Below are 23,045 nucleotides of genomic sequence, written 5' to 3'. Positions count from 1 at the left end.
CCATTACTTCTAATCTTCCGATTGCATTAATGGGCATCGGATTCATTTCTCGTCGACCAACTTCAGACAGCTGCGATGGCCTTATCTTATCTTCCACTCGTATGACGTCGTAATGAATGGAAGAGACAAGGAAAAGAGCACTTCCTGTCATTCTAGTTCCGGTGTTTTGGTTGTGACGTCAGTGACGTGCTCTGCATTTCGAGGCATTTTCGAGGCATCGTCAAGTGGTTCTCTTACGAAGATTGCCTGTTAGTTAAGAAGCCTTATTGTTTGTCCATCGTCTCAGCACAGAGTTGAAATGATGCTGTCGTGGATGGAAAAGATCCCGGACCAAGTAGGATATCTGGTGCTCAATGCTGATGGCGGTGTCATGAGCGTGAGTAGGCCGCATCATTTTAACGCCCCTTCGCCTTCAGCTCCTTGGCTTTTTCTCTTTTTAAAATAATTATTTTGGGTTGTGTTAACGTGTTAGACATTTCGTTTGCAATGTAGTGCCCATTATAGCGTTTGAAGGATCGTCAGGTGTAGTTGTCACGCTATCAAAACTTGCCGCTTTGTCGCATGTAACTCGAATGTTCATTTTATGTTCTGTGTGCTTACCTACAGTCGGGAGGCGAGCTTGAAAACGAAGAGCGTATCGGCGAGATCATCCGCAAGATGGTTTACTGTGCAGACAGGCGTGATCTACTGCCTTCAGACAGCAGTGATGCAATCAACCGCATGTCAAGTAAGTAGACTGTTGTACTTTGGTTTTGATTAACCCGAACGCACAAATATAGTTGCTTTACAGTTTATGGAACCAGTGGTAATTGCCCTAAACAGTATTGTCACTTCGCACGTAATAAAAAAAGAATAGTGCTGGTCCTGTTTCTTTTCTTGTGGCACTGAAGGTGACAGTTGGCAGATGCCACTCCTCATGCGCGCTACGCGACTGTCTTGTGCGAATTCAGAACAGAACAGACGTTCCACGTGTATGTGAGATGAAACACATAAATGGCTTCTCTACTCTAACATGAGATTTCGGAAAGTTGCGTTCACACAGCAATTGCTTTCCTTATCAGTACTACCTGCCATAGTGCGTTGTCTGTAAATATTTGTTCACGCTTTGAAGTTTGAAGTGTGCTTGTGCCAAAACTAACCAGATTCTTGCCAAATTAAATGTCACTTGAGTGGCATTTTCTATCCTCAGTGCGACACTTTTCTATCTAAGGTGCCTCAGCGACACTGCAGGACATAATACTCGTAGATTTTGCTTTAGCTGAGCAATTCTTCACGAAGTTATTTCAGTAAACATGCTTTGTACCTGGTTGTCTCAATTATAACGAGCCTCTGAAGCTCAAAAAGTGTCTCTGTAGCTTCTAACTTCCTTAAATTTGAGCCCTTTTGTATCGCAGTCACAAAGAGCATGCAAACTGTAAAGGGGCAGTACAGTACACTGATCATGGTGAATCATTTTTGTGAACATAGCATTAGCCAAAAGCAAGAAACACAAGCTGCTAAGATGCTCCTTACTTTTTGACACAGCTTTATCTGCAGATCTGAAAAATGAATGGGGCAGAAATGTGCTTTGATAATTCAACAGTGCTGTCGGTATTGACTCTTTACGAGTTATTACCATAGTGCTCTGCAGTACTCCTGAAGTTTCGTATAATATACTAATTAAAACCGTGGAAGAGAGAAGGTATTGCTTCACACACTACATCATTGAGCAGTTATGCTTTATAGTTTTTCATGTAGTGTTCCTGTCCAGACAGTTTTCTGATCACACCGACTAATTACTGTGCATTTTCTGTTTCAGTTTACCTCGGGAAGTACTACTATGTTGTGACCCTTTCAAGCCAAAAAATTTTCATATCCAAGAGAGAGTATCTGCCAGTTGAGCCAGTTGTTGTCTAGATTATACTGTACTGTACTGTACAATAGGCTCTGTAACTTCTGTAAATAAAATTTATTGTTCCCAAGTGTTTTGGTTGATATCATCATTGCGACTCCTTTCTATTGCATCCCCCCCCCCTATTCTTTTTTTGTTTTAGGCACACAGAAATGACATTAGTTATTTTGTGTACATAGATTGCTGCTTCTAGTAGCCGTTGCTCGCAGGCAGCCTTTAATTGCTGTGAGCAATTGTCAACTCGGTGGACCACTGCTGCACTGATGAAGCTGCCTACAAAGCACTTACTCCACTTTTGCAGTTGTAACTTTTAAACCCACAGCTACAAGACTCATAACCACCATTCATAGGCTACCACGCAGAAAAGTAAGAGTGCTGGCCTTGTTTTCACAATCTCTGCTCCCAGGCCTACCGAAGTTGTTGCAGAAGGTGTGGAGTATTCACGTTATTGCCAAAACGAGGCTCTTGTAGCAACAGGAAACAAGGTTTGATTTCCGGAGCAAATGCTGTAGCAATCAATACCACCACTGCGTGCATTAAAAACCTGTGATCAGTTACGATTTTCTAGGGAACATGGCCCACTAAACTCCAGATTTTGTAGAGTTATACAATTTTGATAAAAGAGAATGAGGCATGATGCATCGCTTAAGATTTATCTGAAATCTAGTACGACTTGTACGGGAAAAATAGTGAAAGCAGCGGCAGAGAAGCACCATATCCATTTCTGGGCGTCTCATTGTGCCTTTCTTTCGCAGAGCTTTGGCATGCAGAAAAGGAGCGTTCGATATTCACCAAAATGGGTTTGTACTTTGGAACATATAGTGATCCAAAGCTCTTTGCAATTGCAGAATGTTCACCGGTCAAACCGTCTGACAGTTCACTCAGCTTGTATGCTAGCCCCACTAAGGATGCCTCCTAAATATACACTTAAGCTCTCGTTCTGGCCTCTCAGGATTTGCCCGATGCCACGCAGAAATTTGTTTCCAGTATTTTAAACCATCCTCCACAAAGACCAGTTTTATTTTCACTTTTTAACTGGCTTATTGGCAATGTCATTTACGGATGCAATATGAAAGCACACAACCCAATTATGTTTGGTAGGTGTGAGCTGGCATAAGACAATATCATAGAAGGCTGGTTATTACAAAGACAAATGCTTGCCCATTTGTACATAACAATATGCAAGCAACACCTTCAGGCCACAGCTCTTGCAAGTCTCACCGCTCATATCATCAGCCATGGCACGAAAGGTCCATTGCTGCCCACAAGAAAAGAAAAAGCACGAGGCAACTTCTATGAAAGCATGCTATGCTATTTATTGCAGACAAAAAATTGCAATAAAGCATTCTCATGATTCCCGTACTTCAACAGATATGATACAGAATCTTTTAAAACAAATCTCCAATATGTACATGAAGGAATTGGATGCTCTGAGCAGCTTTTAACATGCCTGGCATCTGCTACTACAGCTGGTATTCACTGGATTCCATTTGCATCCCTCTAAGTGTCTGAACGTGCAAAGTGCATGGCGCGACGTCCCCACTCGAAGGACAACGTAGCTCGGGCCAGAGAACGCCCCAGAACTTTGCACTTTAATTAATCTCTGTATGTGCAAACTCCTCAATGACCCTTTGGCTCGGCTTGCTGTTAACAGCAACACACGCCACATACAGTATGAAATATCACACATGGTACTGAAAAAAAAAAAAAAGACATGTCTTCAGTGCCCCCTTTGGAGTTTCTAAAATTTTGTTCCACATTGTTTTTTTATTCAATTATCTCCAATTTTTTTCTTTAAATCTGGCAAACAGTATGGCTTACACAGGAAGCGCAGTCGAGAAACCATTCCGCCCCATGTAACGTTATGCCTTCTGGAGGTTATGCACGGTTGTGAACACGGCTAAGCTTTGAGAAGGAAACAAAGAACAAAAAAAAGTTTCTACTACCATTCACAACCAGCTCAACTTACTCACCGATCCATCAACCCTTTCCTTTCCCCCTACAACTTCTCTATTAAAATACTGTGCACAAAAGAGCAAGAAAGCTTTCAACAGGTTTTGAAAGTTCTAGGAAATGGGAGAGAGTGAGACAAGCAACGGACAAAACACAAACACTCACAACACAAAATTAAAGCAGCAAAAACGAAATAGGGTTAGACAGAACTAATGCTTCTCACCAATGTTCGATGCCCACAAAAGAAAGGGAAGCAAAAGAAAAGGAACGCCCTGGACGTTTTCTCTTTCTTTCTCTTTACTTCCCTCTTACTTTCGCTCACTGACTGCTCCTCTCCCTCAGTGGCAAAAAAAAAAAAATTAAGAGACTAGAAGAAGTTGCTGTGTGGCACTTAGTTAAAAAAAATTCAAAAAAATAAGGACAAAAAGGCATACAGCAGCTGAAGAAGGCGAACTGTTACTCGCTAATGAAAACGTGTCCACTTTGTCCAGCAAGAAGATACACAGCTACGTGTGCAACCTAGGCAAAATGGGGCACTAGAAAGGAAAAATGGCGCCGCTTTTTTCCCCCCTTCTTCCTAGTAGCACGTTGTTCCTGGTCATTATCCCACTTGCAGGTGGGTGCTTCCAGTTGCGGTGGTTTGGGGCCTGCTATCAGAGGAATGGGTTGCTGGAATTGGCTCTTGGCATGGGACCGCTCTGCAAGAGAAAAATTTATGAAGTATATGTATGGGAAACTGCCCCAACGTTAAACATATAAAAAAAAGCATGTTTCTATCTACATGCCTACCTGCCCTGCCCCCCCCCCAACACTGCACTCTGGGGGCACTTGGTTCGGTATCACAGCTATGCATAGCAGTGAAACAGCAATAGCGGAAAGAGCTACCTAAGTACCGTGCAGTAAAGCGTACTGCCATTGGCTGTTCGTTACTGGAGAAAGAACTTTCACATTTTTCAACAATGTTGGTTGGTTGGTTGGTTGCGTCGGGTTTTCTGGCGCAAAAGCAACCAAAGCTATATTGCGTCAAACGCAGCTTCAACAATGTAAAAGCCCCGCTAAACCAATAAACCTAAACCAATAAACGCGTTTCACAAGAAGGCATGGATGAAATATGAATAATGGGCAGACTTGTGTGCCTTTGACATGGCCTTAGAAAAGCCCTACTGTGGTCAAGTGCATTGTACTTTAAAAGTGTACTGACATGAAAATTTTCATTTGTCGTTTTCTTGCGTCAAATGAAAGGCCAAGCCTTCAAGAGCCTAGAAAATGTACAGGTAAGCACGAGTGCGCCCTAAAAAAGTAATTAGAGCATGTTTTTAAAAGCTAGTTTTGCTTCCTACAGTACCCTGATGTCAAAACATGGCATGAGCTTCTCGTCATGCGTACGCACAAGATATCGTGACATTTCCGCGGCCGCTCCGCGCCGTGGCTCCATTGGTGACGCACAAGCAGCCATACTGTATTTTTTGGTGCCTGATGTCATCGCTACTAGCCATACTGGTGCGTGAAGTCACCAGAATTAGTACTGTAGCCTGAGGACGCGCTAGTGTCCATGTTAATTGGTGTGCCATGCAAAATTTACTTTAAAATGAAAATAAAATATCTTATCAGCATTTACTCAGCTCCATACTTCAGTGATGCTACCAAGGACTTCTGATTTTGAGCAATTTTCGGAGCAGCAAAATTTTCGTTTTGGAGCACTTCGGAGCAGCAAGAATTTCCTTTTGGAGCACCTTGGAGCAGGTAATTTTGCATCTGGGAGCACCCTGGAGAAGCTAATTTCACATCTTGGGGTACACTGGAGAAGCAAGTCGCATTTAAATTCAAGCACCTCAAAATTATTATGGGGCTCTTATGAAGAGCTACAAATTTTTCGTATCACTGCAAATCTCATGGAGAAATTTCAGGAGCGCTCCCTATTTAACTCGATATTGCAAAAATAAGGGCGTCATGCAGCTGAGTGTTCTTGAGCGATTATTTTCAACACTAGCAAATAAACAGAATACTGGATCAATAAAACTGTACTTTATGAAATTACACTCTAAACACGTCTTTGTGGTTATCAGCAGACTTGTTAGACAATCGCCGCGACATACAACAGTGCTTCAATGCAAAGAGTCACACTGCATGTCCCTAATGCCTTCCCCCAAGACGACTCCAAGGCAAAAGCCAGGTTCTTTTTCTTCTCAATCGAATGTATTGCTGGGCGCAACATGACGTCACTTAGCTAGCCTCAAAAAGCCAACCTCCTCCGACCCTCCCTTCCCTCTTTCTGAGGCCTCTCTGAGCTGTAGCAAAGAGCATTCTCGCAGGGCTTCCAGACTATTGTTTGTGCACGCGTGGAAGATGGAGATCCGCTTCAAGTCAAGCTTCTGTGAAAGTGACCGAAAATGCGAAAAACGGGGGACAACATGATTTAACAAACTTCGTTTTCATTTTACAGGAGAGTTGTATATGGCCAGGACATTTCATTTCACGCCAAAAACCCCTTCGTGACCTCTAGGGAGCAGTGAGGGGGAGGAAAAAAAAAATAAAAACCTCACAGGGTCCCTTATGCATTCACCTCAGATGACTCGAGGCAGAAGCCATATTTTTTTTCTGGCGTCGGAAGGCCCGTTTCACAGTGGGCCTTCCGACGCCAGGGCCGTCAGCGACGGGCCCGCTACTGACAGCTGCGTATATTAAAACCGAATTGCGGCTGCTCTGACCAGGAAGGCATGCTTTTATTAATGAGATGACATTTTTAAATAAACCTAACAAAAATTCACCGCCATATCCACGAAGTGAATGATGTTAGAGGAGCTTGCTCGGAGATGATCGGGTAATCTGCGAATGCTCCGTGCACATTTCTCTACCATCATATATAGACGTGACAACGTTGTTATACATACATTACATCCACAATGTTTTTTTTAATTTACGGTTGGGTGCACTATATACATTTTGATGAAGTATATATACATTTGGATGAACTATAAACATTATATATACACAAGAGATGTTGTTTTACCAAGTTCAAGAAGGGCGTCCCTCGATTGGTTCGGGAACTGGTTTCCCTTTAAAGATGATTGCTTTATGATGGTTGAACTATATGCATTACATATACACAAGAGATGTTCTTTTACAAAGTACAAGAAGGGCGTCCCTCGATGAGCTTGGGGACTCGTTTCCCTTTAAAGATGATTGCTTTATGATCAGTAAAGTATGTTGCCTAGGGGTCATCGATGATGGGACGCAATGGAAAGTTCGAGAAGGCAACATCGATACAAGTGCCCCTGATGGTGGTGGGACGTTTGCAGTCGTACGATACGCATCGGAGAACGTAACGTGACATCATGTGTTGGCTGATTATTGGCAAGGCGCGATCTTCCCTAGCTGCTGCGTTGCGAGCCCGTCGCGCTGCTGCCGTTCATGCTGCGGAGCGGTAACGAAGAGAGTTCACTTAGTGAGCTCCCGGCGAAGAGAAAGGAAGCCAGCGAAACGAGCGGTGCGGCCAGCGAGCAGTCACCCAACTAGCGCTTGCGCCGAGCGTGGTGTGTGCCGCCTTGAGCGGCGGCGCCATCTAGTGAGCATTCTTGAAATCACCGGAGAGAGCGCAGCTGCGCCGAGCGTGGTGTGTGCTGCCGCGCCGACGGTCACAGAGGTGAGGACAAGGCGCGAGCATAAGAAGCTTGGCGAGCAAGCTCCTAAAAATTTGAATTGGGACCAGAGCACTCACGAGCTCGAAAGAGCAGAACCTTTTAGGGGGTATTTACCGCAAGAGCGATTACAAACTCAGATGTGCTGGTGGAAGGAATTGCAAGAAAACTCTTCTGGGTGCTCTTCCATAGACGTGGAGCACGGAAAATTCGATATTGTTCCATATATCTATTGCAAGTGTTCCCAGATTTCATTCCGCGATGTCCACAAACAGAAGGGAGACATTTCAGCTGCACGCATGTAGTTATTACTGAACATTGCCTTAATTACGTGCTGTGCGATGCTTGAGGCGAGCTACCAGCAGCATTTCTGGAACGAACGACGCTTGCCGATGAATTGCCACCACACTTTTTCGCTACCGATCGGCCTAGACGTAACGATCCTCTGCAGAGAACACGTATTGCCGTCAAGCCAACTTGCACAACAGAAGCTGCGTCGGCCCCGTACATGGCATCGTGGCTTATGCGGTATGCATGTGTAAACGCTGTTCATTTAGCGGAATAATTCTTGTTCCATGGCTGTAACTTTGGCAGCCCCAAGATCAAGCTGCGCATGTTGTTACACGCTGGCAGTGCGATTGCTGGTGATAGATGCCCACAAACCCGAGACTCTGGCGCAGTATGGCGCAATTTCCGTCGATATTATCAGGATGGCACAGTTAGCGCAGGAGTGGAATCACTGCACACTTGCTCAGAGCTATCTCTGTACACAGGAGATTTGTATGGCAGAGTAAACTCAGGTTTGAAAATTGGTGTCCGTACCCCTTTAAATCGTCTATCATGTGTCTAAACACATATCAAGTTGGTGTTTGGTTTTACCCATTCATGACTTTATCTGTAAATTCCTACTTTCACAATATCGAGAAACTTTTGCAGCTGTGTGGAGTTCATAAGCTTCATATGGGCTTTGTATTCACATTTTGTATTTCAAGTCACCAAAAGTATGTCAAAGCATTTTGCAATCTTCAGGTTTAATATATTCAGCTTTGTATTTCACTGAAGTTGTAAGGATGTCGTGGGTGATGTAGTTCATTAGGCTCCGCAGACTTGGTCAAGGATTCCACTATATATGTTCTAACCGTTAGTACCATGCTTAAAATGGGTCTGTACTATTGAGGTACGCTTTGGTCACCACTTACTCTTGTAAGTTAATTACAGCCCTGCTTTTGTTGGATACTACTTGTACAAATGGCCTCCAGCTCTACCGGTGTATCTTGTGAACCGTAAAGGAAATCTGCCTATTGTTGTGAAAGAACTCGACATGCCACAAAGCTTATTTTCTAGGAGGTAGGGAGCAGGGCTGAGCAGAGATACGCAGAAAAGTATTTCGGAATACAGATAACAAAATACGTGTGTTGCAAGCCTAAAATACAGATGCTGAGATACATTTGTCTGAAGTAACAGGTATTTCGGAGATACATTTGCAAAAAGACGAAAAAAGTATACCGGAATACAGTTACAGGGATACAGATATGAGAATACAAATACTGGAACACTTTTTTTATTTTGAGGATGCTGATGCTGTGTTAAGACATTTATTAGGTGCAGGATAATATTGTGATTAATGTTCCAACACATTGAAACTTGCAAATCAAGAACATCACTCTAATCACTAGCGAATGCCAGTGCATTGAGAAAAAGTATACATTCATTCTAGACACAAGGTCTGTTTTGCTGAGAACTATGTTGCAGTAATTACACTTAAAGGGGCCCTGCAACACTTTTCCAAGTAGCCATCGAATGGCTTCACTAAAGGCACTTATTGCCTCACGAATCGAACGCCGCAAAAATTTTTAGAATCCGTCCAGTACGAGTGGAGTTACAAAGATCTGTCGCACGTTGTAATTGCTTTCTCTCTTCTCTCGCCCCGACGAAAGCACTGGAAGCTAAGCAGGAAGAGATGGCACGGCGGAAGAAGGTGCGTCACGTGCGCCTCCTGACCTGAGCACGTTTTTTTTTTCTTCGAACGTGTGGCTAACTTTCAGTGCGAACACTTGCGCGCGCGCGGGTGAGTGACGGCCTCTTGCGGCAGCCGCAGTAACTACTCAGCGCGCCATGTTCAAATAAGCCAATGGCGTGGAACCTGCCTGTGACGCCGTAAGCATCATTTTTTTGCCGAGAGAAGAGGAAGCGCTTTTTAGCTGACTTTGCGAATTTATTGTAAATCCCAGGCCGCGTGCTGCCATATAATGTTTGGCTCGCGTGTTCTCGGGAGCCTCGACTACCGATCGGCAGCGTTTTCTGGCCATACTGAAAAAGTGTTGCAGGGCCCCTTTAAGCAACAACACCTTCCCAAATACTGTAGCCTATCATTTCAACAGCGTCGATTCGGCCTCAAGACAAGACTTGCCAACTTGTGAAATGGCTTTCTGCCCGAAAAAAAATAGGGGTGCGACACCTGTCTTGAGAGAGACAGTTACTTTTGTAGGCAGAGGATGACAACACTCCTCCTGTGATTCTAACGTCAGCGGCATCGGGCACTTTTACCACATATGCCATTCTGTGCGTGTGGGGAACCCTTTGCTGCCCTCACTGTGTCGCCAACCGGCGGCGCGCCCCAGCTTGGCTTAGCATAAAAAACGTCTTCATTTCTGCTTGAAAATACGTTACCTCATTTCTCTAAGAAAAAAGTAACGAGACACCCGCGTCCTGCACTGTATCGATATACAGTAAAACCTCGGTGATACGAATCTCGCGGGGTTATCAAAAATATTCGTATCATCCGAAATTCGTATCACCAGAAAACATGGAAAATTAGTATGCGACAAAAAAAAAAAGTTGACATACGTTTTTATTCAGTGTTTCTCAGGGTCGCAGCGACGTCATAAACAGCCCTGAATGATTGCCAGTAAAGTTTTTAGACGTCAACAATCATACTTGTACTCGTAAATGTACGGTGCATGCGCGCGTGTGTAATTAATGAACCACGTGTGTTGTGCCCCGTGACCCCTAGTATAGTCCCTTCCTAAACTTATTACGCTTTTCTGCATGACACGAGAGTACTGCGGCGAAAGTGACTTAAGAAGCGCTTTGCACACAATAGATAGAGGCCAAGCTTCTTCGCCAAGACCGTCCGCTTCGTCTCTTGGCGCCTTCGTCCACCTTTAATAGGACTTCATGACAGACCCGCAACACAAGTTTCAGTCTTGTTTCATAGAACGTCTGATTGCAGGGACATGGCGTGCGTCGACGTGGCAGGCACGTGTTAATACAGTACGAAGACACTGCTGCCTCAAGCGCAGGAGCACGCGTCAACGCGTCGGGAAAAAAAACCCCGACGTCAACTTCATCTGTAACCTAAACGCGAAGGCGCCTAAAGGCCTCCAAGATTCGCGCCCACTATCTCGGAGGCAACGACGCACCGTGGATGGTCGCGCAGCGCGCATGTCCACGCCCGCGCGTGACTGCCGGGTCTTCCGCGACAGCGCGCGCAGCACCTGTTCGTACCTGTGCGCTAGCATACGTTCGTATCAAATGTCGCGGGGTGCAAATCGGTTCGCAACAACCGTATTCCAATACATTGCAGGCTAATGGGCCTTGGCCGGGACCACAGAAAAATTCGTATCACCCCGAAATTCGTACGAGCCGTGATCGTATCACCGAGGTTTTACTGTAATCAAAGCATCGTAAAGAAATTTTACTACTGGGATACAAATACATTTTGCAAATGTACCTTGATACAGAAGTACGGATACTCAAAAGTATCTTTAACATACTATACGATACTCTTGTATTGCGATACTGCACAGCCCTAATAGGGAGCATATCATAGGTGATGTATCATAGGTGATGTGAATAGGGAGCATATCATAGGTGATGGCAAAGATTCTACAGTGTCAGTTAAAAATGGCACCAGGTGACAAGAGAAGGTTATGCTTGCATTTGTGGTTTAATTAAAATTATCATTAACAGTTACCATATATTGCCAATTATAAGTCGACTTCAATTATAAGCTGACACCCCAACTTGCAACCCCTTCTAGGCAAAAAAAAATGTTGACTCCGTACACAGCCTCATGCTGCGGCCATAGCTCACCAATAAGTTTTTCAGAAGAGGGAGTGATGCAAAGAAACATTTATTTGCCCGTGAAACATTGCTTATGACTCGTCATCACTTGAGAGAAGGACGCAGTCACGGTCATTGCCATCGTGTGAGCCACTACTGCTGCTCGCCGTCAGAAGGGATGCTGGTGATAATGAGATGAAGTTTCATGAAGTTCGTGACCCATTTCTTGGATACTTTGAGCTCGGTTTGCGAGATGCACATATCCTTTGTGACAGTACACGCTTTTGGTTCAATATCATCGTAGCAAACACTCAGGTTTTTGCTTCTTTGGTCGTGAACCCAATCCAAATCGCCTCCTCAACGGCAGGGTATCGTCCAGACTTCGGTTTGCGAAACGAACAGCGTGTAGCAGCGCACGCGAAGATCTTGGTCCTTTGTTTTCTCCATTCCCTCATGCACTTTTCCAACACATCAAATCCGAATCCCTGCTGAAATGTTGCTTCCAACTCTGCGTAGAGCATCGCTTGCCGCTTGAAAGCAGCGCTGTACTGTTGCCGGCGTAGCGGTGGAATCTTGGCATCCCTTGGGCAGCGTTGCAAATCGCGCACACCACTGTTCGCAAGCACAGCGAAATGCAGAAATGGCGAACAGGCGGGAGTGCAAAAAGCAGCGAAGACACTTGTGGGCGCATGTATCTGGTCATGTGGTTTAGTTCCCCGCGAAGTGCTGCCAGTCCACACGGCGCTGCCAGCTTTTCCGTGGAACGCCCATGGTTTGTCAATAAATCGTTTCTTTTGTATGAAAACAAAACTGCAGGACGTATCGCAAGATAAATTCCTCTTTCTTCCATAGAGCATCGTTAGCCCTCTAGCAAAGGTTTGAAATGCTGCTTTCGAGACCTTGTTTCCCAAGCAGTTCGCATTAATGCTGCGCGGTGGTGATTTTTAAATGCGCTCCGTAGTTTCGCGATTGTAGCGGCAGATCGCAAAAATGTCCAGCTCCGGAAGCGGCGCACACGCGTTGGGTAGATCTGATGTTATTGATACGTCGAATAGCAGTGAATCCGAGGACGACGACCTTTCATCGGACCTCACAGATAAGTCGACTTTACGATTCCGCGTATAGGTCGACTCCGATTATAGGTCGACCCCAGAACTTTGGAAGGTCATTTTATGAAAAAAAAGAAAACTTATAATCGGCAATATACGGTACTCAATATTTGTTTTCAGTCAATTTCAATCCATTTCTCAATGTGCTTACCTAGTAGGTTTCCCCATAGTCATTCAGCAAACTAAGCAAGATGCCCTGATTTATGCATACATTTCCAAATTCCCATTAGGGATTCTACTGAATTGGTAATTGTGCAGGTCGATTCTAAGAACACAGATGTATAGTAGGGTGCAATTTGAGAAGACAGGAAAGGCCTCGCCATGATAACCGAAGCGTTGCAGTAGATTGCCTCTGCGGCTAAAGAAATAATCCTGTTTATGTTGTCGGCCACATCCTCCGCTGGCAGCATCATGGCTCATCCTGCCCAAGAAGCCTGTCTAGAATGTGCGCGCATTGATGCAGGCTTGTGTGTATCTGCCTTTGAGGTGGACAAGCCGCTGCCTTTTAAAGTTGTGCCAGACTATAGTTGTCTCTAATAGGTCACAAAATTAATTGCTAGCCACTAAAAACAGAATATTATACACCCTTTGCTCTCACCAGAAAAGGGTTGGCTGCCGCTGGCGACCCGACCTGCGACCAATCTGTGGCCATGGGTCCTGCCGCCTTGCCCATGGCAGGCCAGGCTGAAGGAGCCACTGCCGGTGTTACGATGCCACCGGGTGCTGCGGCCAATCCGCTGTTGCCCCAACCCACATAGCCAATGCCTTTCTGCTGAACCACAGGGGGTGTGCCAGCCAAGGCATATCCATTGGGAGAACCACCAAACACTGAGGCGCCTGCGCCCACACTGCCAGCACCACCCATCCCGTCCAGGCCACCAAAGACTCCTCCCGTGGGTGCCACAGCTTCAAAGGGGTTGGGTGTCGCAAACGCTGATGCTGTGCTGGCGGACTGTGCGGGGGCTGCCATGTTCCATACCGGAGCTGCCGCCGCAAATGGGTTGGAGGGAGTCGCGGCAGCTGCTGTAAGAAGCGAGATGGTATCGTCACAACAAGCGTGCGAAAACACCCTGGTCAGTGCATTCACATGACCATGTCCATGCTTTTTCTTACATGCAAGACTTCCCTCAGATATAATGGGGTATTGAACGCAATTTTTAATCTCGCTTTCATGCTTTATTACGTAGCAGCTGAACTGCAGCTCTAATGCAAGAATTCCTGAAATCTGCAGAAAACTGCCAATTAGATCCTTATTAATGCGACAATTTAAGAATGTGCACCAAACAAAGCGCACATTCTTAAACAAGTGCAATTTCTTTATCGCGGTATCACCGCACATCACAAAAGTAGGAGGAAGTGGTCACACGGTTGTGTGGACTGCTGATGCACGCATAGGTCAGCCTGTCCAGTGGTCGCAAGTCCCACCATGATCATGTTGCTAGAAAGCTGGACGCATGCCACATAAAGCATTGTTTCCTCTTGCGCTCTGCATTTCTCGACATTCCGCGTGACATAATAAGCTTGGTTCTCTGCCGTCACACAGCACCCTTCCGCCTTTTCACATATTCTTCCCCATTATCTTGTCATCCCAGCCATTTGGCAAAACACAGCTCCGTCTACTGCGCCTATCCAGGCATAACCGATACCAAGTGGCCTGCTTCCATAAAGTACCAAGAAGTCCTTTTAAACAAGCCTGATGCTAGAAAATTTTGGCATGCTCTTTCTTAATCAATCACATCATAAAATGATTTGTTGTAAGTTTGAGGAATTGAGGCTTCATACAGAGAGTATGGAGTCTGTAGTAACCTAACAGAGCAAAAACTAAAAATAAAGAACTAAAGCAAGTCGACACTTGTGTGCCAGCATCATTTCAAACTTCAATACAGTGAAGCCCGACTCCGTGAAAGTTTCAAACAAGACATAATGAAGACAGTTAAAACTGCAGGGTTTTGTCTGCCAGCCCAGTGCCCCAGTCACTGCTTCATGTACAGTAGAATCTCGATAATTAATTCAAACAATTGGTTTGTCCGCTATGTTTTCAATGTATTTTAAAGCCACTTAATTCAAACTGCCCCACTGCACAAGTTCGGTGAATTGTTGCTTATCTACATCTAGAAATATCTGCGGCCTTTGTTACTTCTAGCTGAACGTTCACGTTTTTATGTCACTAACAGTCGCAAATAAAGCCGTTTGACTGTCTACAAAACAGCCGAACTAGAAAAACGAATCGCACACTGACCGAGGAAGAAAAAAAAAAGCCTAAGTCTGGCCATGGTCTATCGCATGCCAAACGCTCCTTGAAATCACTTTCACCGCAGTACACTGGTGTCATGCGGGATAGCGTCTTAAGAATAGGAAGGGGCTACCAGCTGTCACGGGAAGCAACACATTTTGCCCAGTATGATCGTTAACGTCTAAAAATCTTTACTGGCAATCATGCAGAGCTATCTATGATGTTGCTGCGGCACTGGAAAACAGTAAACATTATACGCTAGTTCCTATGTTGCCCCCAAGTCATGTATATGAGAACTTCCGATAATTTAAACAAAATCCCGATGTCCTCTCGAGTTTGAATTATCAAGGGTCTAGAGCATTATCAGTCGGGAAACATACCTTGAGGCACTGCAAATGCCGAAGCCTGCGGATAGGCAGGTGGCTGGGGTGGCTGCAGAGGTGGTTGTGGTTGCGGACTCTCCTGGTGGAACAGGTTGTCCAAGTCGGCCAGAGCTGCGTATCGATCCGCCGGAGGAACCTTTGTCTGCGGCTCCCCTCCACCGGCAGCCGCGGACAGGGTCACAGTCGATGGCGTGCTCACTGCACTCAGCGCGCTCGGCATTGGCGGGAACGAGGCCACAAAGCCACCACCACCGCTTGTATCCCCGATATGGTTGCTGTTTATGCTATTTGTCACCCCCGTGTGCGCCACCACAGGCGCTTGCTCCTGGTTTCCTGAAAAATAAAACAGCTCGGTGATGAGTAAGGTTGCGTAATAGCACCCATTATTAAGAGTACTTAAGTTTATGAAAGAGAAGAAGTCAACTACCAGATGCCTACACATTAAAATTGCACACAAAACCAAAAATTGCATTAGTAGCATAGTTGCAAGTGTCACAAATGACAGCCAGTGCAACACCACCATTGTCATTTCGTACATGACCTGTCTATGTCCACGAAAATTTATCTCACTAGTGATCTCGCCTCCAAAATTTTGCGTCGTTACTCAACGGAACAAAAGTCTGCCATTTTTAGACGGTGTAACAAGCAAGGTGGCAGCCGTGATTTAGTTACGTACAAACAGAGAAGAGAAGCACGCATGATTGCATGGTGATTCTATACCACCTGTGCGAGAGGAGCAAGAAACAAAGAAGACTGTATGCACAAGCAAGGACTTTTGACCCCGTAACTACACGTACACATGAACACAGACGAAGAAGGAAGAATGACGCAGTGCTTACCAGATGAAAAAACTGTGTCGAAATTTGCAAAGTTTCCGTTTGCAGAAAATGTTGCAGGTTTCGCAGGAACTACGAGACAGAGTGGAAAGGAAGAGGGTTGTTACCACAACACCACATTGAAAGGGAACAACGGATGCATGCACAACATCAACATGAGATGACAGTCATGTTAGGACTAATACAGAGAAAGACCAATTAGAGAAGAATGCAGTCGCGCTAACCTGTAGGTGTAGAGTTTACAGAGGCCGAGCTGAATGGGTCGCTGTTGAAAGTGCCAAAAATGTCGACATTTGACTTGAACATGGGTTGGCTGGTTGTCGTTGTGGCAACGGCTGATGAAATAGGTGTTGGCCAAGTTGCAGAACTAGGAGTCGTAGGCTGCGACACAGACGGCGCAATGTAAGATACAGCAATCAAACAGCTTCACAGGGCACCTTGACAAGAGCAACATTTAAGTTAGGTCTGATTTCAGTCGTCTTGCTTCGATCTAAGCAACATGAAAGCAGAGCTTGGGTTCCTGTGCATGCCTAATGATTTCCCAGTATAAAGCGCGCTAGATTAAAAAAAAAAAAAAAAGAAACATGAGTGCAAACGAGGAATTGCAGCTTCTACCTGCTCCACATTCAACATTTATGCATAAAAATGACTCTTACCCAATATAAACAACAGCATAAAACTACACATTATATTATCGCATTCATAAAAAATAAAAAAGACGACAGTAGAATGTAAGAACACCTGTACAAAATCTAAGCTTAACTACACATCAAAAAAATTTTCACACATCTTTCTCTTTATTTTTCATCTAAATATCACCTCCAGTATTTCTGTCACCAATCAGCATTTTTTTGTTGTCCACATCTACGTTTCCAACCTTATATGCACCTTAGCTGTATCATCTGATGAAGTGCCTTCAAAGAAAGGAAAGTAACAATGAAGAGCTAAGAGGTATGTGTGCACTTTGCTTCTGCTTGAATATTAACCCCTTGCGGTTCGTTGTTGGCCCCCCCACCCCCGACAACACAACAAAGCCACAGTGGTCCGTTGTTGGGCACCACATGCTGCTGAAATGTTGCTCAAAGACTTAGGCACAATATATCAACTGCAGAAATAAACATCCTATGAGTTTTTCTTGCACAGCTGTTTTTTTTTTTGTTCGCGGTACTCGAAACTGGCAAAATATTTTCGGACCAGAATGGCCTGAATGTAGGCAAACGTTTCAGACTACAAAGGGTTAAATTAGGTGAGCTGCACATTGATGGTCACCTGGGACTTGTGAATGACTAGAGGGAGGCTGTTCTTCCCCAGCAGGCTAGAGAGGGGCTTTGTGTCGGGCATGACAGCAGAGTTGGAATGCGGCACATGGTTGGTCGGTGGTGGTGGTGTCGGTTGTTGTTGCGGCTGCTGCTGCTGCTGTGCTCTGCCCTGCTGCTGCTGGTCTGCGTGCATCCTCTGCAGGGCCACCTCGGGCTCAACGTACCAGCGCTTGCGCTCATACTTTTGGATCATCATGTCCCGCGTCCGCTGTTCGTCCCTGGAGTCCGGCTCCATGGGGCAGCGAGAGTCGTACAGACCCAGCCACACGTACTTGCAGTACTGCACACATGTCGGATCACGTGTGAGCAGAAGAAATCGGCATAACAAGAAAACGGGCCCGCTCATTTAATGTATGAGCCCTGCGTGACAACTAGCCAATCCCTTATGTTTATGTCATGTCATCATGACGCATTACCAGTAAATTCGTGGAAGCTGTGGCACTTAAGAACATATAGGAGTGCATTGCAACCACCATCACCAATAACCAATATTGTCTAAACAGTAGGTATAGGAGGGGACATGGCCCCAGAGATGATAAGAACATGTGTCCTAGAAAGGCAAGCTCAAAGCTGTATGTGAGAGATGTGAAGTTTGCAACAAAACATTTTTATGAAAGCATTCACATACATGCCTCAACTTGAAAGACAGGGGCATAGCCAGAAATTTTTTTCGGGGGGGGGTTCAACCATACTTCATGTATGTTCGTGCGTGTGTTTATATGTGCGCGTGTATATATATGCAAGCAAAACTGAAAATTTTCGGGGGGGGGGGGGTTGAAACCTCCCCCAACCCCCCCCCTGGCTAAGGCCCTGTTGAAAGAGCATATATATTAAATTACTACCAGTTTACAAAACGCTTTCCGAGGCTGTGCAAGGAAATCCTAGACGTGCAGAGTGCAAATACAGATTCGCCAAGGAAAAGACGGGTGAAAAAAATAAACATATCGGTAGTTGCTATCCATATGTCTACACCACCATTTAGGCTGACACCTTTTGTCATATGCTGCTGATGTAAATATGCAGTAGTGTGTTCCACACAATACTTTGGCATAATGAGGTTCTCCAATGTGTACCTAGGTCTTAGCACAAAAATAGTATTGCCGTGAGCTCACATCAGAATGTGGCCACCGTGGCTGGAAATGCAGGAATAATCCTTTCTAAAATGCTTCTGAAAGTCTAACAGCGCTCATAATTCAGGCCCCCAATATGAAATGTTTATGCATGCACACACAAGGAGAAAGCTGCAACCTTCATATCTTATGCCACAATAATTACAGTTGCGCACAGTTTCTGTACATCATCACACTAGAAGTAAGATGTAACATCAACCTAAAAAAAATGCACATTATTCCTAGTGATGCCTTATGATATCTTTCACGTTTACCTCATTTCCTTTGTTTTTTATCTGCTCTATTTCTTCAGGTGTGAATGTTGTCATGGTGATGGATTTCACTCGATGCGGTGGGTTTAAACCTCGCCTGGAAAAGAGATAAAAGCAAATGCGGCCAGATAAGATTGTGGAAGAAGGTAAGGAAAACTACGAGTACCAAACGCTGCACAATGACATTTGGCATGTGCAGAGAGACAGATAAGGAGACCAGAATCATGATACTTGTTCTGTCTGCCACACTTTTGTCATTGTAGCCGTGAAATAGAAAGACATTTTTAGTGGGATCATGCATTCTTAAATCACTATAAGAAAAAAAAAAAGGAAAGAACAAGCTGGTGCAACCAAGATAAACTACGTTATGTATCCCTTTACAATGAAGTATTGCGACAGAAATTGGATCATGACAATAATGTACATACACCATACAACAATAATGAAAACAGTTAAGCACCTCAGGCTCGGGTTCTCAATGCAATTATTTGTGGACTAAGCACCACACACACGTGTGTTTATCACATGATTAAGTAAAACGAACACAAATTTATCTTATCATTTATTTTTCAAAAGCTAATGCTTTTCGTTGGTTTCACACAGGCAACCAGTGTTTGCCCTCTAAGATACATTGCTATTTTCTGTCAAATTGAACGACTGTAACGCACACTTGAATGTGAAGCAAAAGTGTGGAAAAACACTGCGGACTGCTTAGATTGTGTCAAGCGATACCACTGCAACATTGAAGTTTCCCGAAGGGTTAAAAAGCTTTTATTTTTGAAGAAATATTGACAAGTTTTGGTTTTGTTGCATATTTCTCTAACGTTGTCAGGTTCAGCAGAAACGTTGTGAGTCGCAATAATTTAACTGGCTAATTGAGTTCATAAATAATTAATGCCATACAATACTGGCATCATTATGTTCATCAATACTGGCTGAATAGAAAAGCCATTAAGTGTCTAATGTGATATCCTACGTCCACATGGCCTGCGCAGGTTTTAACGGTGCGTATTGGTCAGATCAACGGCCTAGATATTTCTTGAAGCAGTAGGCCTTTGTCATAACGCTGAGCCTAACAATATGCTCCACCTTCTCATTTAATGCGACCTTGGCTATGTGGTAGTAGTTTACATTGAGCCATCGAAAAATAATCTGACAAGACGTGCAAATCTATGGGAAGTGACAGAAGGAGTGAAGGCTTTATTTTACAGACAGCTCACCGACTTAGCTACAAACCTATGAGACTTGAGCCATCCCAAATAAACTAGACAAGCTCAGAGTCAACAATAAAATAGATGGCAAAGAGTTCTATAATAAGAAATGAACTTTATTCTTCCAGCGACATTCGTTACCAAACCTATTACACCCATATAATGTAAAAAGTGCACTCAAGTGGCCGGAACACAAGCTTAAATGTCACCTTCAAATAGCAGGGCAAGGTCCTTTCTTTACAGGTGGCCTGCCTTACTGAAAGTGTATGCCCATGATATATATCAAACAGCTGTTTCCGTGTGCTCAACTGAACGACGTGTGATACTGTCCAAACGAGCTAGGCATTTCTTTCTTCAAACCAATTAGGCCAGTCCCGAAGTGTCGCTCGAACTAATTAAAACATTATCGCTGCGGCGGATATCGCAACGCGTTCTTTCAATACAGTGCGAATCACAATGGGGTGATTATCACGAGACGAAACCGGTAAATTGTACGGGGCAGCCGCTTCCCTTTATCGGCGGCGCTTAATAATGAATACCGGTGGTAGAGCGCGAAGTTCACTAGGCAATTTTACGTCTACGAGTATCCCACGAGACCTGCACATTTTCTCCGAATAAACGTCGCTAAATCAAAACGTTCGGGCGGATACGGGGAGCGTACGCTCAGGAGACTGACACGAAGGAATGTAGTGAATACGGGGGAAAACACGGCGCACGGCATTCGCAAATTTATCGGTCGACCTTCCAATAGCTGACAACGCCAGGACACCGATAATCCCGAGCTAGGAAGGTCGCTTACTGCATGCCTCAATCGGTTTCATTCCCAAATGGAGACAACGTCAGTTGCCGGGCCGTGCAAGTGAAGGTCACACATGGGAATGTCATTTACACCTACTGTGGAACCCCAGAAACATCCCGGGTGATTAGTCAATCACGGCTACATCATCCGGTGAGGGATCGTTTGCCAAATGGGCGATACACCTACACAGTCGGCGGGCCGACTTTACCGGCGCCTGTAAAACTGGCGCTGGTCACGGACCAATTACGGCCGCCCTCTCGAAGACGCGGACGCGCACTCCGAAGGAAAATGAATGAAGGGCACACTGTGGCAGACAGAATGTGTAGCCCTAACTACGCATACTTCTCGAGTGATGTTGCTCGGAAGAGCGATGAAAAAAACACTTACAGAATTCCGCTGCAGGACGTACAGACAAATGACCCGACAGTCATGTTTATATACGTTGGCCCCCGCTGATGACAGTCGAAACATTGCTTATTTGCAGGTAATGCAGCAAGTTCTCGAAGAGTTTTTAAATTTTTCTCCTCTTGCGTTCTCTTTCTGGCGGCCATTTTGAATTGCCAGCCGGAAGTTTCAATGCGCCAGCGATTGTCGCGCCAGTAGCGGTTGTTTTGTCTCAATGTAACAGAAAATCGTACACTAAAGCACATTATTGCGTGAGAATTTACTCTATTGCGCAATTTAGACGATTTATTTAAAATGCTTGTTAACCGAAGTAGAGGGAATCCGACGAGAAACGCGACATCACAGTACTTACGTCACAACGGCGGGATTTTCGGAATAGGAATCGAGGTAGGCGCAGTCAAACTGCCACGTAAAAGAAGCAAAAGATCAAAACAGTCAGCGGCAAGCATGTCTATTCTGGTGGCAAGCTCTTTCGCAGTTCCTGCAGCATTTACCGTCGTCTTAGCTGCATACGTGTATCCCCAGCTGTTTATGACAGCCCTCGCCCCACGAACGAGCAAGCGTGCGCTCTCGGAGGTCCTGAACAAGTGCATTAGCGCGGCCACAGGCGTCGGTCTCGCCCACTGGTTCGTCAGGATGGTTCCGCTTGCGAGGACGATGGTGGACAAGTCAGCACTCGTCGTTCAGGTACCCATTGCAGACTACATGACGGCAGCGGGAGTGCTGTTCGCGCACGTGATGAACACGATGTTTCTCGCCGTCAACAACGGCGTGTCCGTACACGAGACGTCCGAGCGAACTGTGGAGAGGTACGTCCTGGGAACCAGGCAGTACACGTACGACGTGCGACCTTTGTCCAGCGTCATTTACACCAAGCTCGGTCTCCTGGCGAGCATTCATTTCTTCGTCGAGGGCTTCAACATCGGTAGTTCGGTGTTCGGCACTGTGGGCTTGTTTTTCTCGACCGTGACAAGCCAGATTGCCATCGCTCTTGTGCTGGGCGTCATGGGTCTTCGCACGGGCTGCGGTGTCTGGAAGATACTCAAGATGGCCGTGCTGTACTCCTCGACGACACCACTGGGCATCATGTGCGGTCTGGCCACCGAGGACAACGCAGGCTGGATGTCTTATATGACTCTCGCCATTATTGTCTCCTTGATGGCTGGCTGCTACTTGGCAGTATACATGGAGCACATAGCTCTGCGAGAAATCAGCCTCATGTCCGAAGGCAAAGGAAACCGCTGTCTGTTCTTCTTTACGCCAGTGTTGTTTCTTATATGCCTTTACTCGATGTATGAACTGTGACACCGTTATCGTTAGGTGTACGTTTTCGTCGCACGCAGCGAACTAAAATAAAGTCGAGACAAAACGCGTGAACTGTAAAACGTCGCAGCTGTAACTCATATCGTTCGTATTTGTTGTAGCGGACACAGGTCATAGCAGTTGATAGTCATGTATAGAAGAACACAGATATCACTGCCTTCGGCGTCTTACACAACGCTGGAAGAGTCACATTAATTTGGTGGTATTGGCAAAAGTAATACATCTAAATTTCTCACTGAAACCCAGGTGCCGGTTTAAGTAGGTGTGACGTCACTGATTTCACGGCATTCTTTCTCATGTTAGCGCGGCTGTGGCGCAGACCGCGCATTGAAAGTCCTTGAACCTCTCGGAGTTCAGTCTTTGCTTGTTTTACAATTCAATGCAGTCATGTTTGTAAGCGGTAGCACAATAAGTGAGCTAGGCCCGAAGAGACACCGTCAGAATCCAGGCAAGGTAAAAATACCAAACGGTGGAGCAGGAAAAAGAAAGCCCTAAAGAA

At 45.2% G+C, this 23,045-nt stretch overlaps 2 protein-coding genes across 4 annotated transcripts; one reads left to right on the top strand and one right to left on the bottom strand.

Annotated features, from left to right (window-relative positions):
• The first annotated feature begins 129 nt into the window (after positions 1-129).
• On the top strand, positions 130-1,963 carry LOC119387945 (ragulator complex protein LAMTOR4). The gene is made up of 3 exons (XM_037655529.2): positions 130-376; positions 607-727; positions 1,799-1,963. Exons 1-3 carry the CDS (start codon positions 299-301, stop codon positions 1,894-1,896), a joined length of 297 nt encoding a protein of 98 aa, XP_037511457.1. The 5' UTR covers positions 130-298; the 3' UTR covers positions 1,897-1,963.
• A 1,219-nt stretch (positions 1,964-3,182) lies between these two features.
• LOC119387944 (arf-GAP domain and FG repeat-containing protein 1) lies at positions 3,183-21,399 on the bottom strand. Of its 3 annotated transcripts, none has more exons than XM_037655526.2 (8): positions 21,206-21,399; positions 18,812-18,905; positions 17,378-17,707; positions 16,333-16,489; positions 16,112-16,180; positions 15,270-15,605; positions 13,255-13,679; positions 3,183-4,542 (listed from the first exon to the last, which is right to left on the bottom strand). In XM_037655526.2, the coding sequence occupies exons 1-8, from the start codon at positions 21,367-21,369 to the stop codon at positions 4,498-4,500; spliced, it is 1,620 nt and encodes a 539-aa protein (XP_037511454.1). In that variant the 5' UTR covers positions 21,370-21,399; the 3' UTR covers positions 3,183-4,497. The 3 variants fall into 3 exon arrangements, with proteins under 3 accessions (XP_037511454.1, XP_049269717.1, XP_037511455.1); XM_049413760.1 differs by having other exon boundaries at positions 13,255-13,676; XM_037655527.2 differs by lacking the exon at positions 16,112-16,180.
• Between the last annotated feature and the right edge of the window lie 1,646 nt (positions 21,400-23,045).

This window comes from Rhipicephalus sanguineus, chromosome 3 (assembly GCF_013339695.2).
Source record: "Rhipicephalus sanguineus isolate Rsan-2018 chromosome 3, BIME_Rsan_1.4, whole genome shotgun sequence".
In the NCBI taxonomy this organism is placed as follows: domain Eukaryota; kingdom Metazoa; phylum Arthropoda; class Arachnida; order Ixodida; family Ixodidae; genus Rhipicephalus; species Rhipicephalus sanguineus.
Note: the sequence above shows the minus strand (reverse complement) of the source record. Positions and strands in the feature narration are given on the sequence as shown.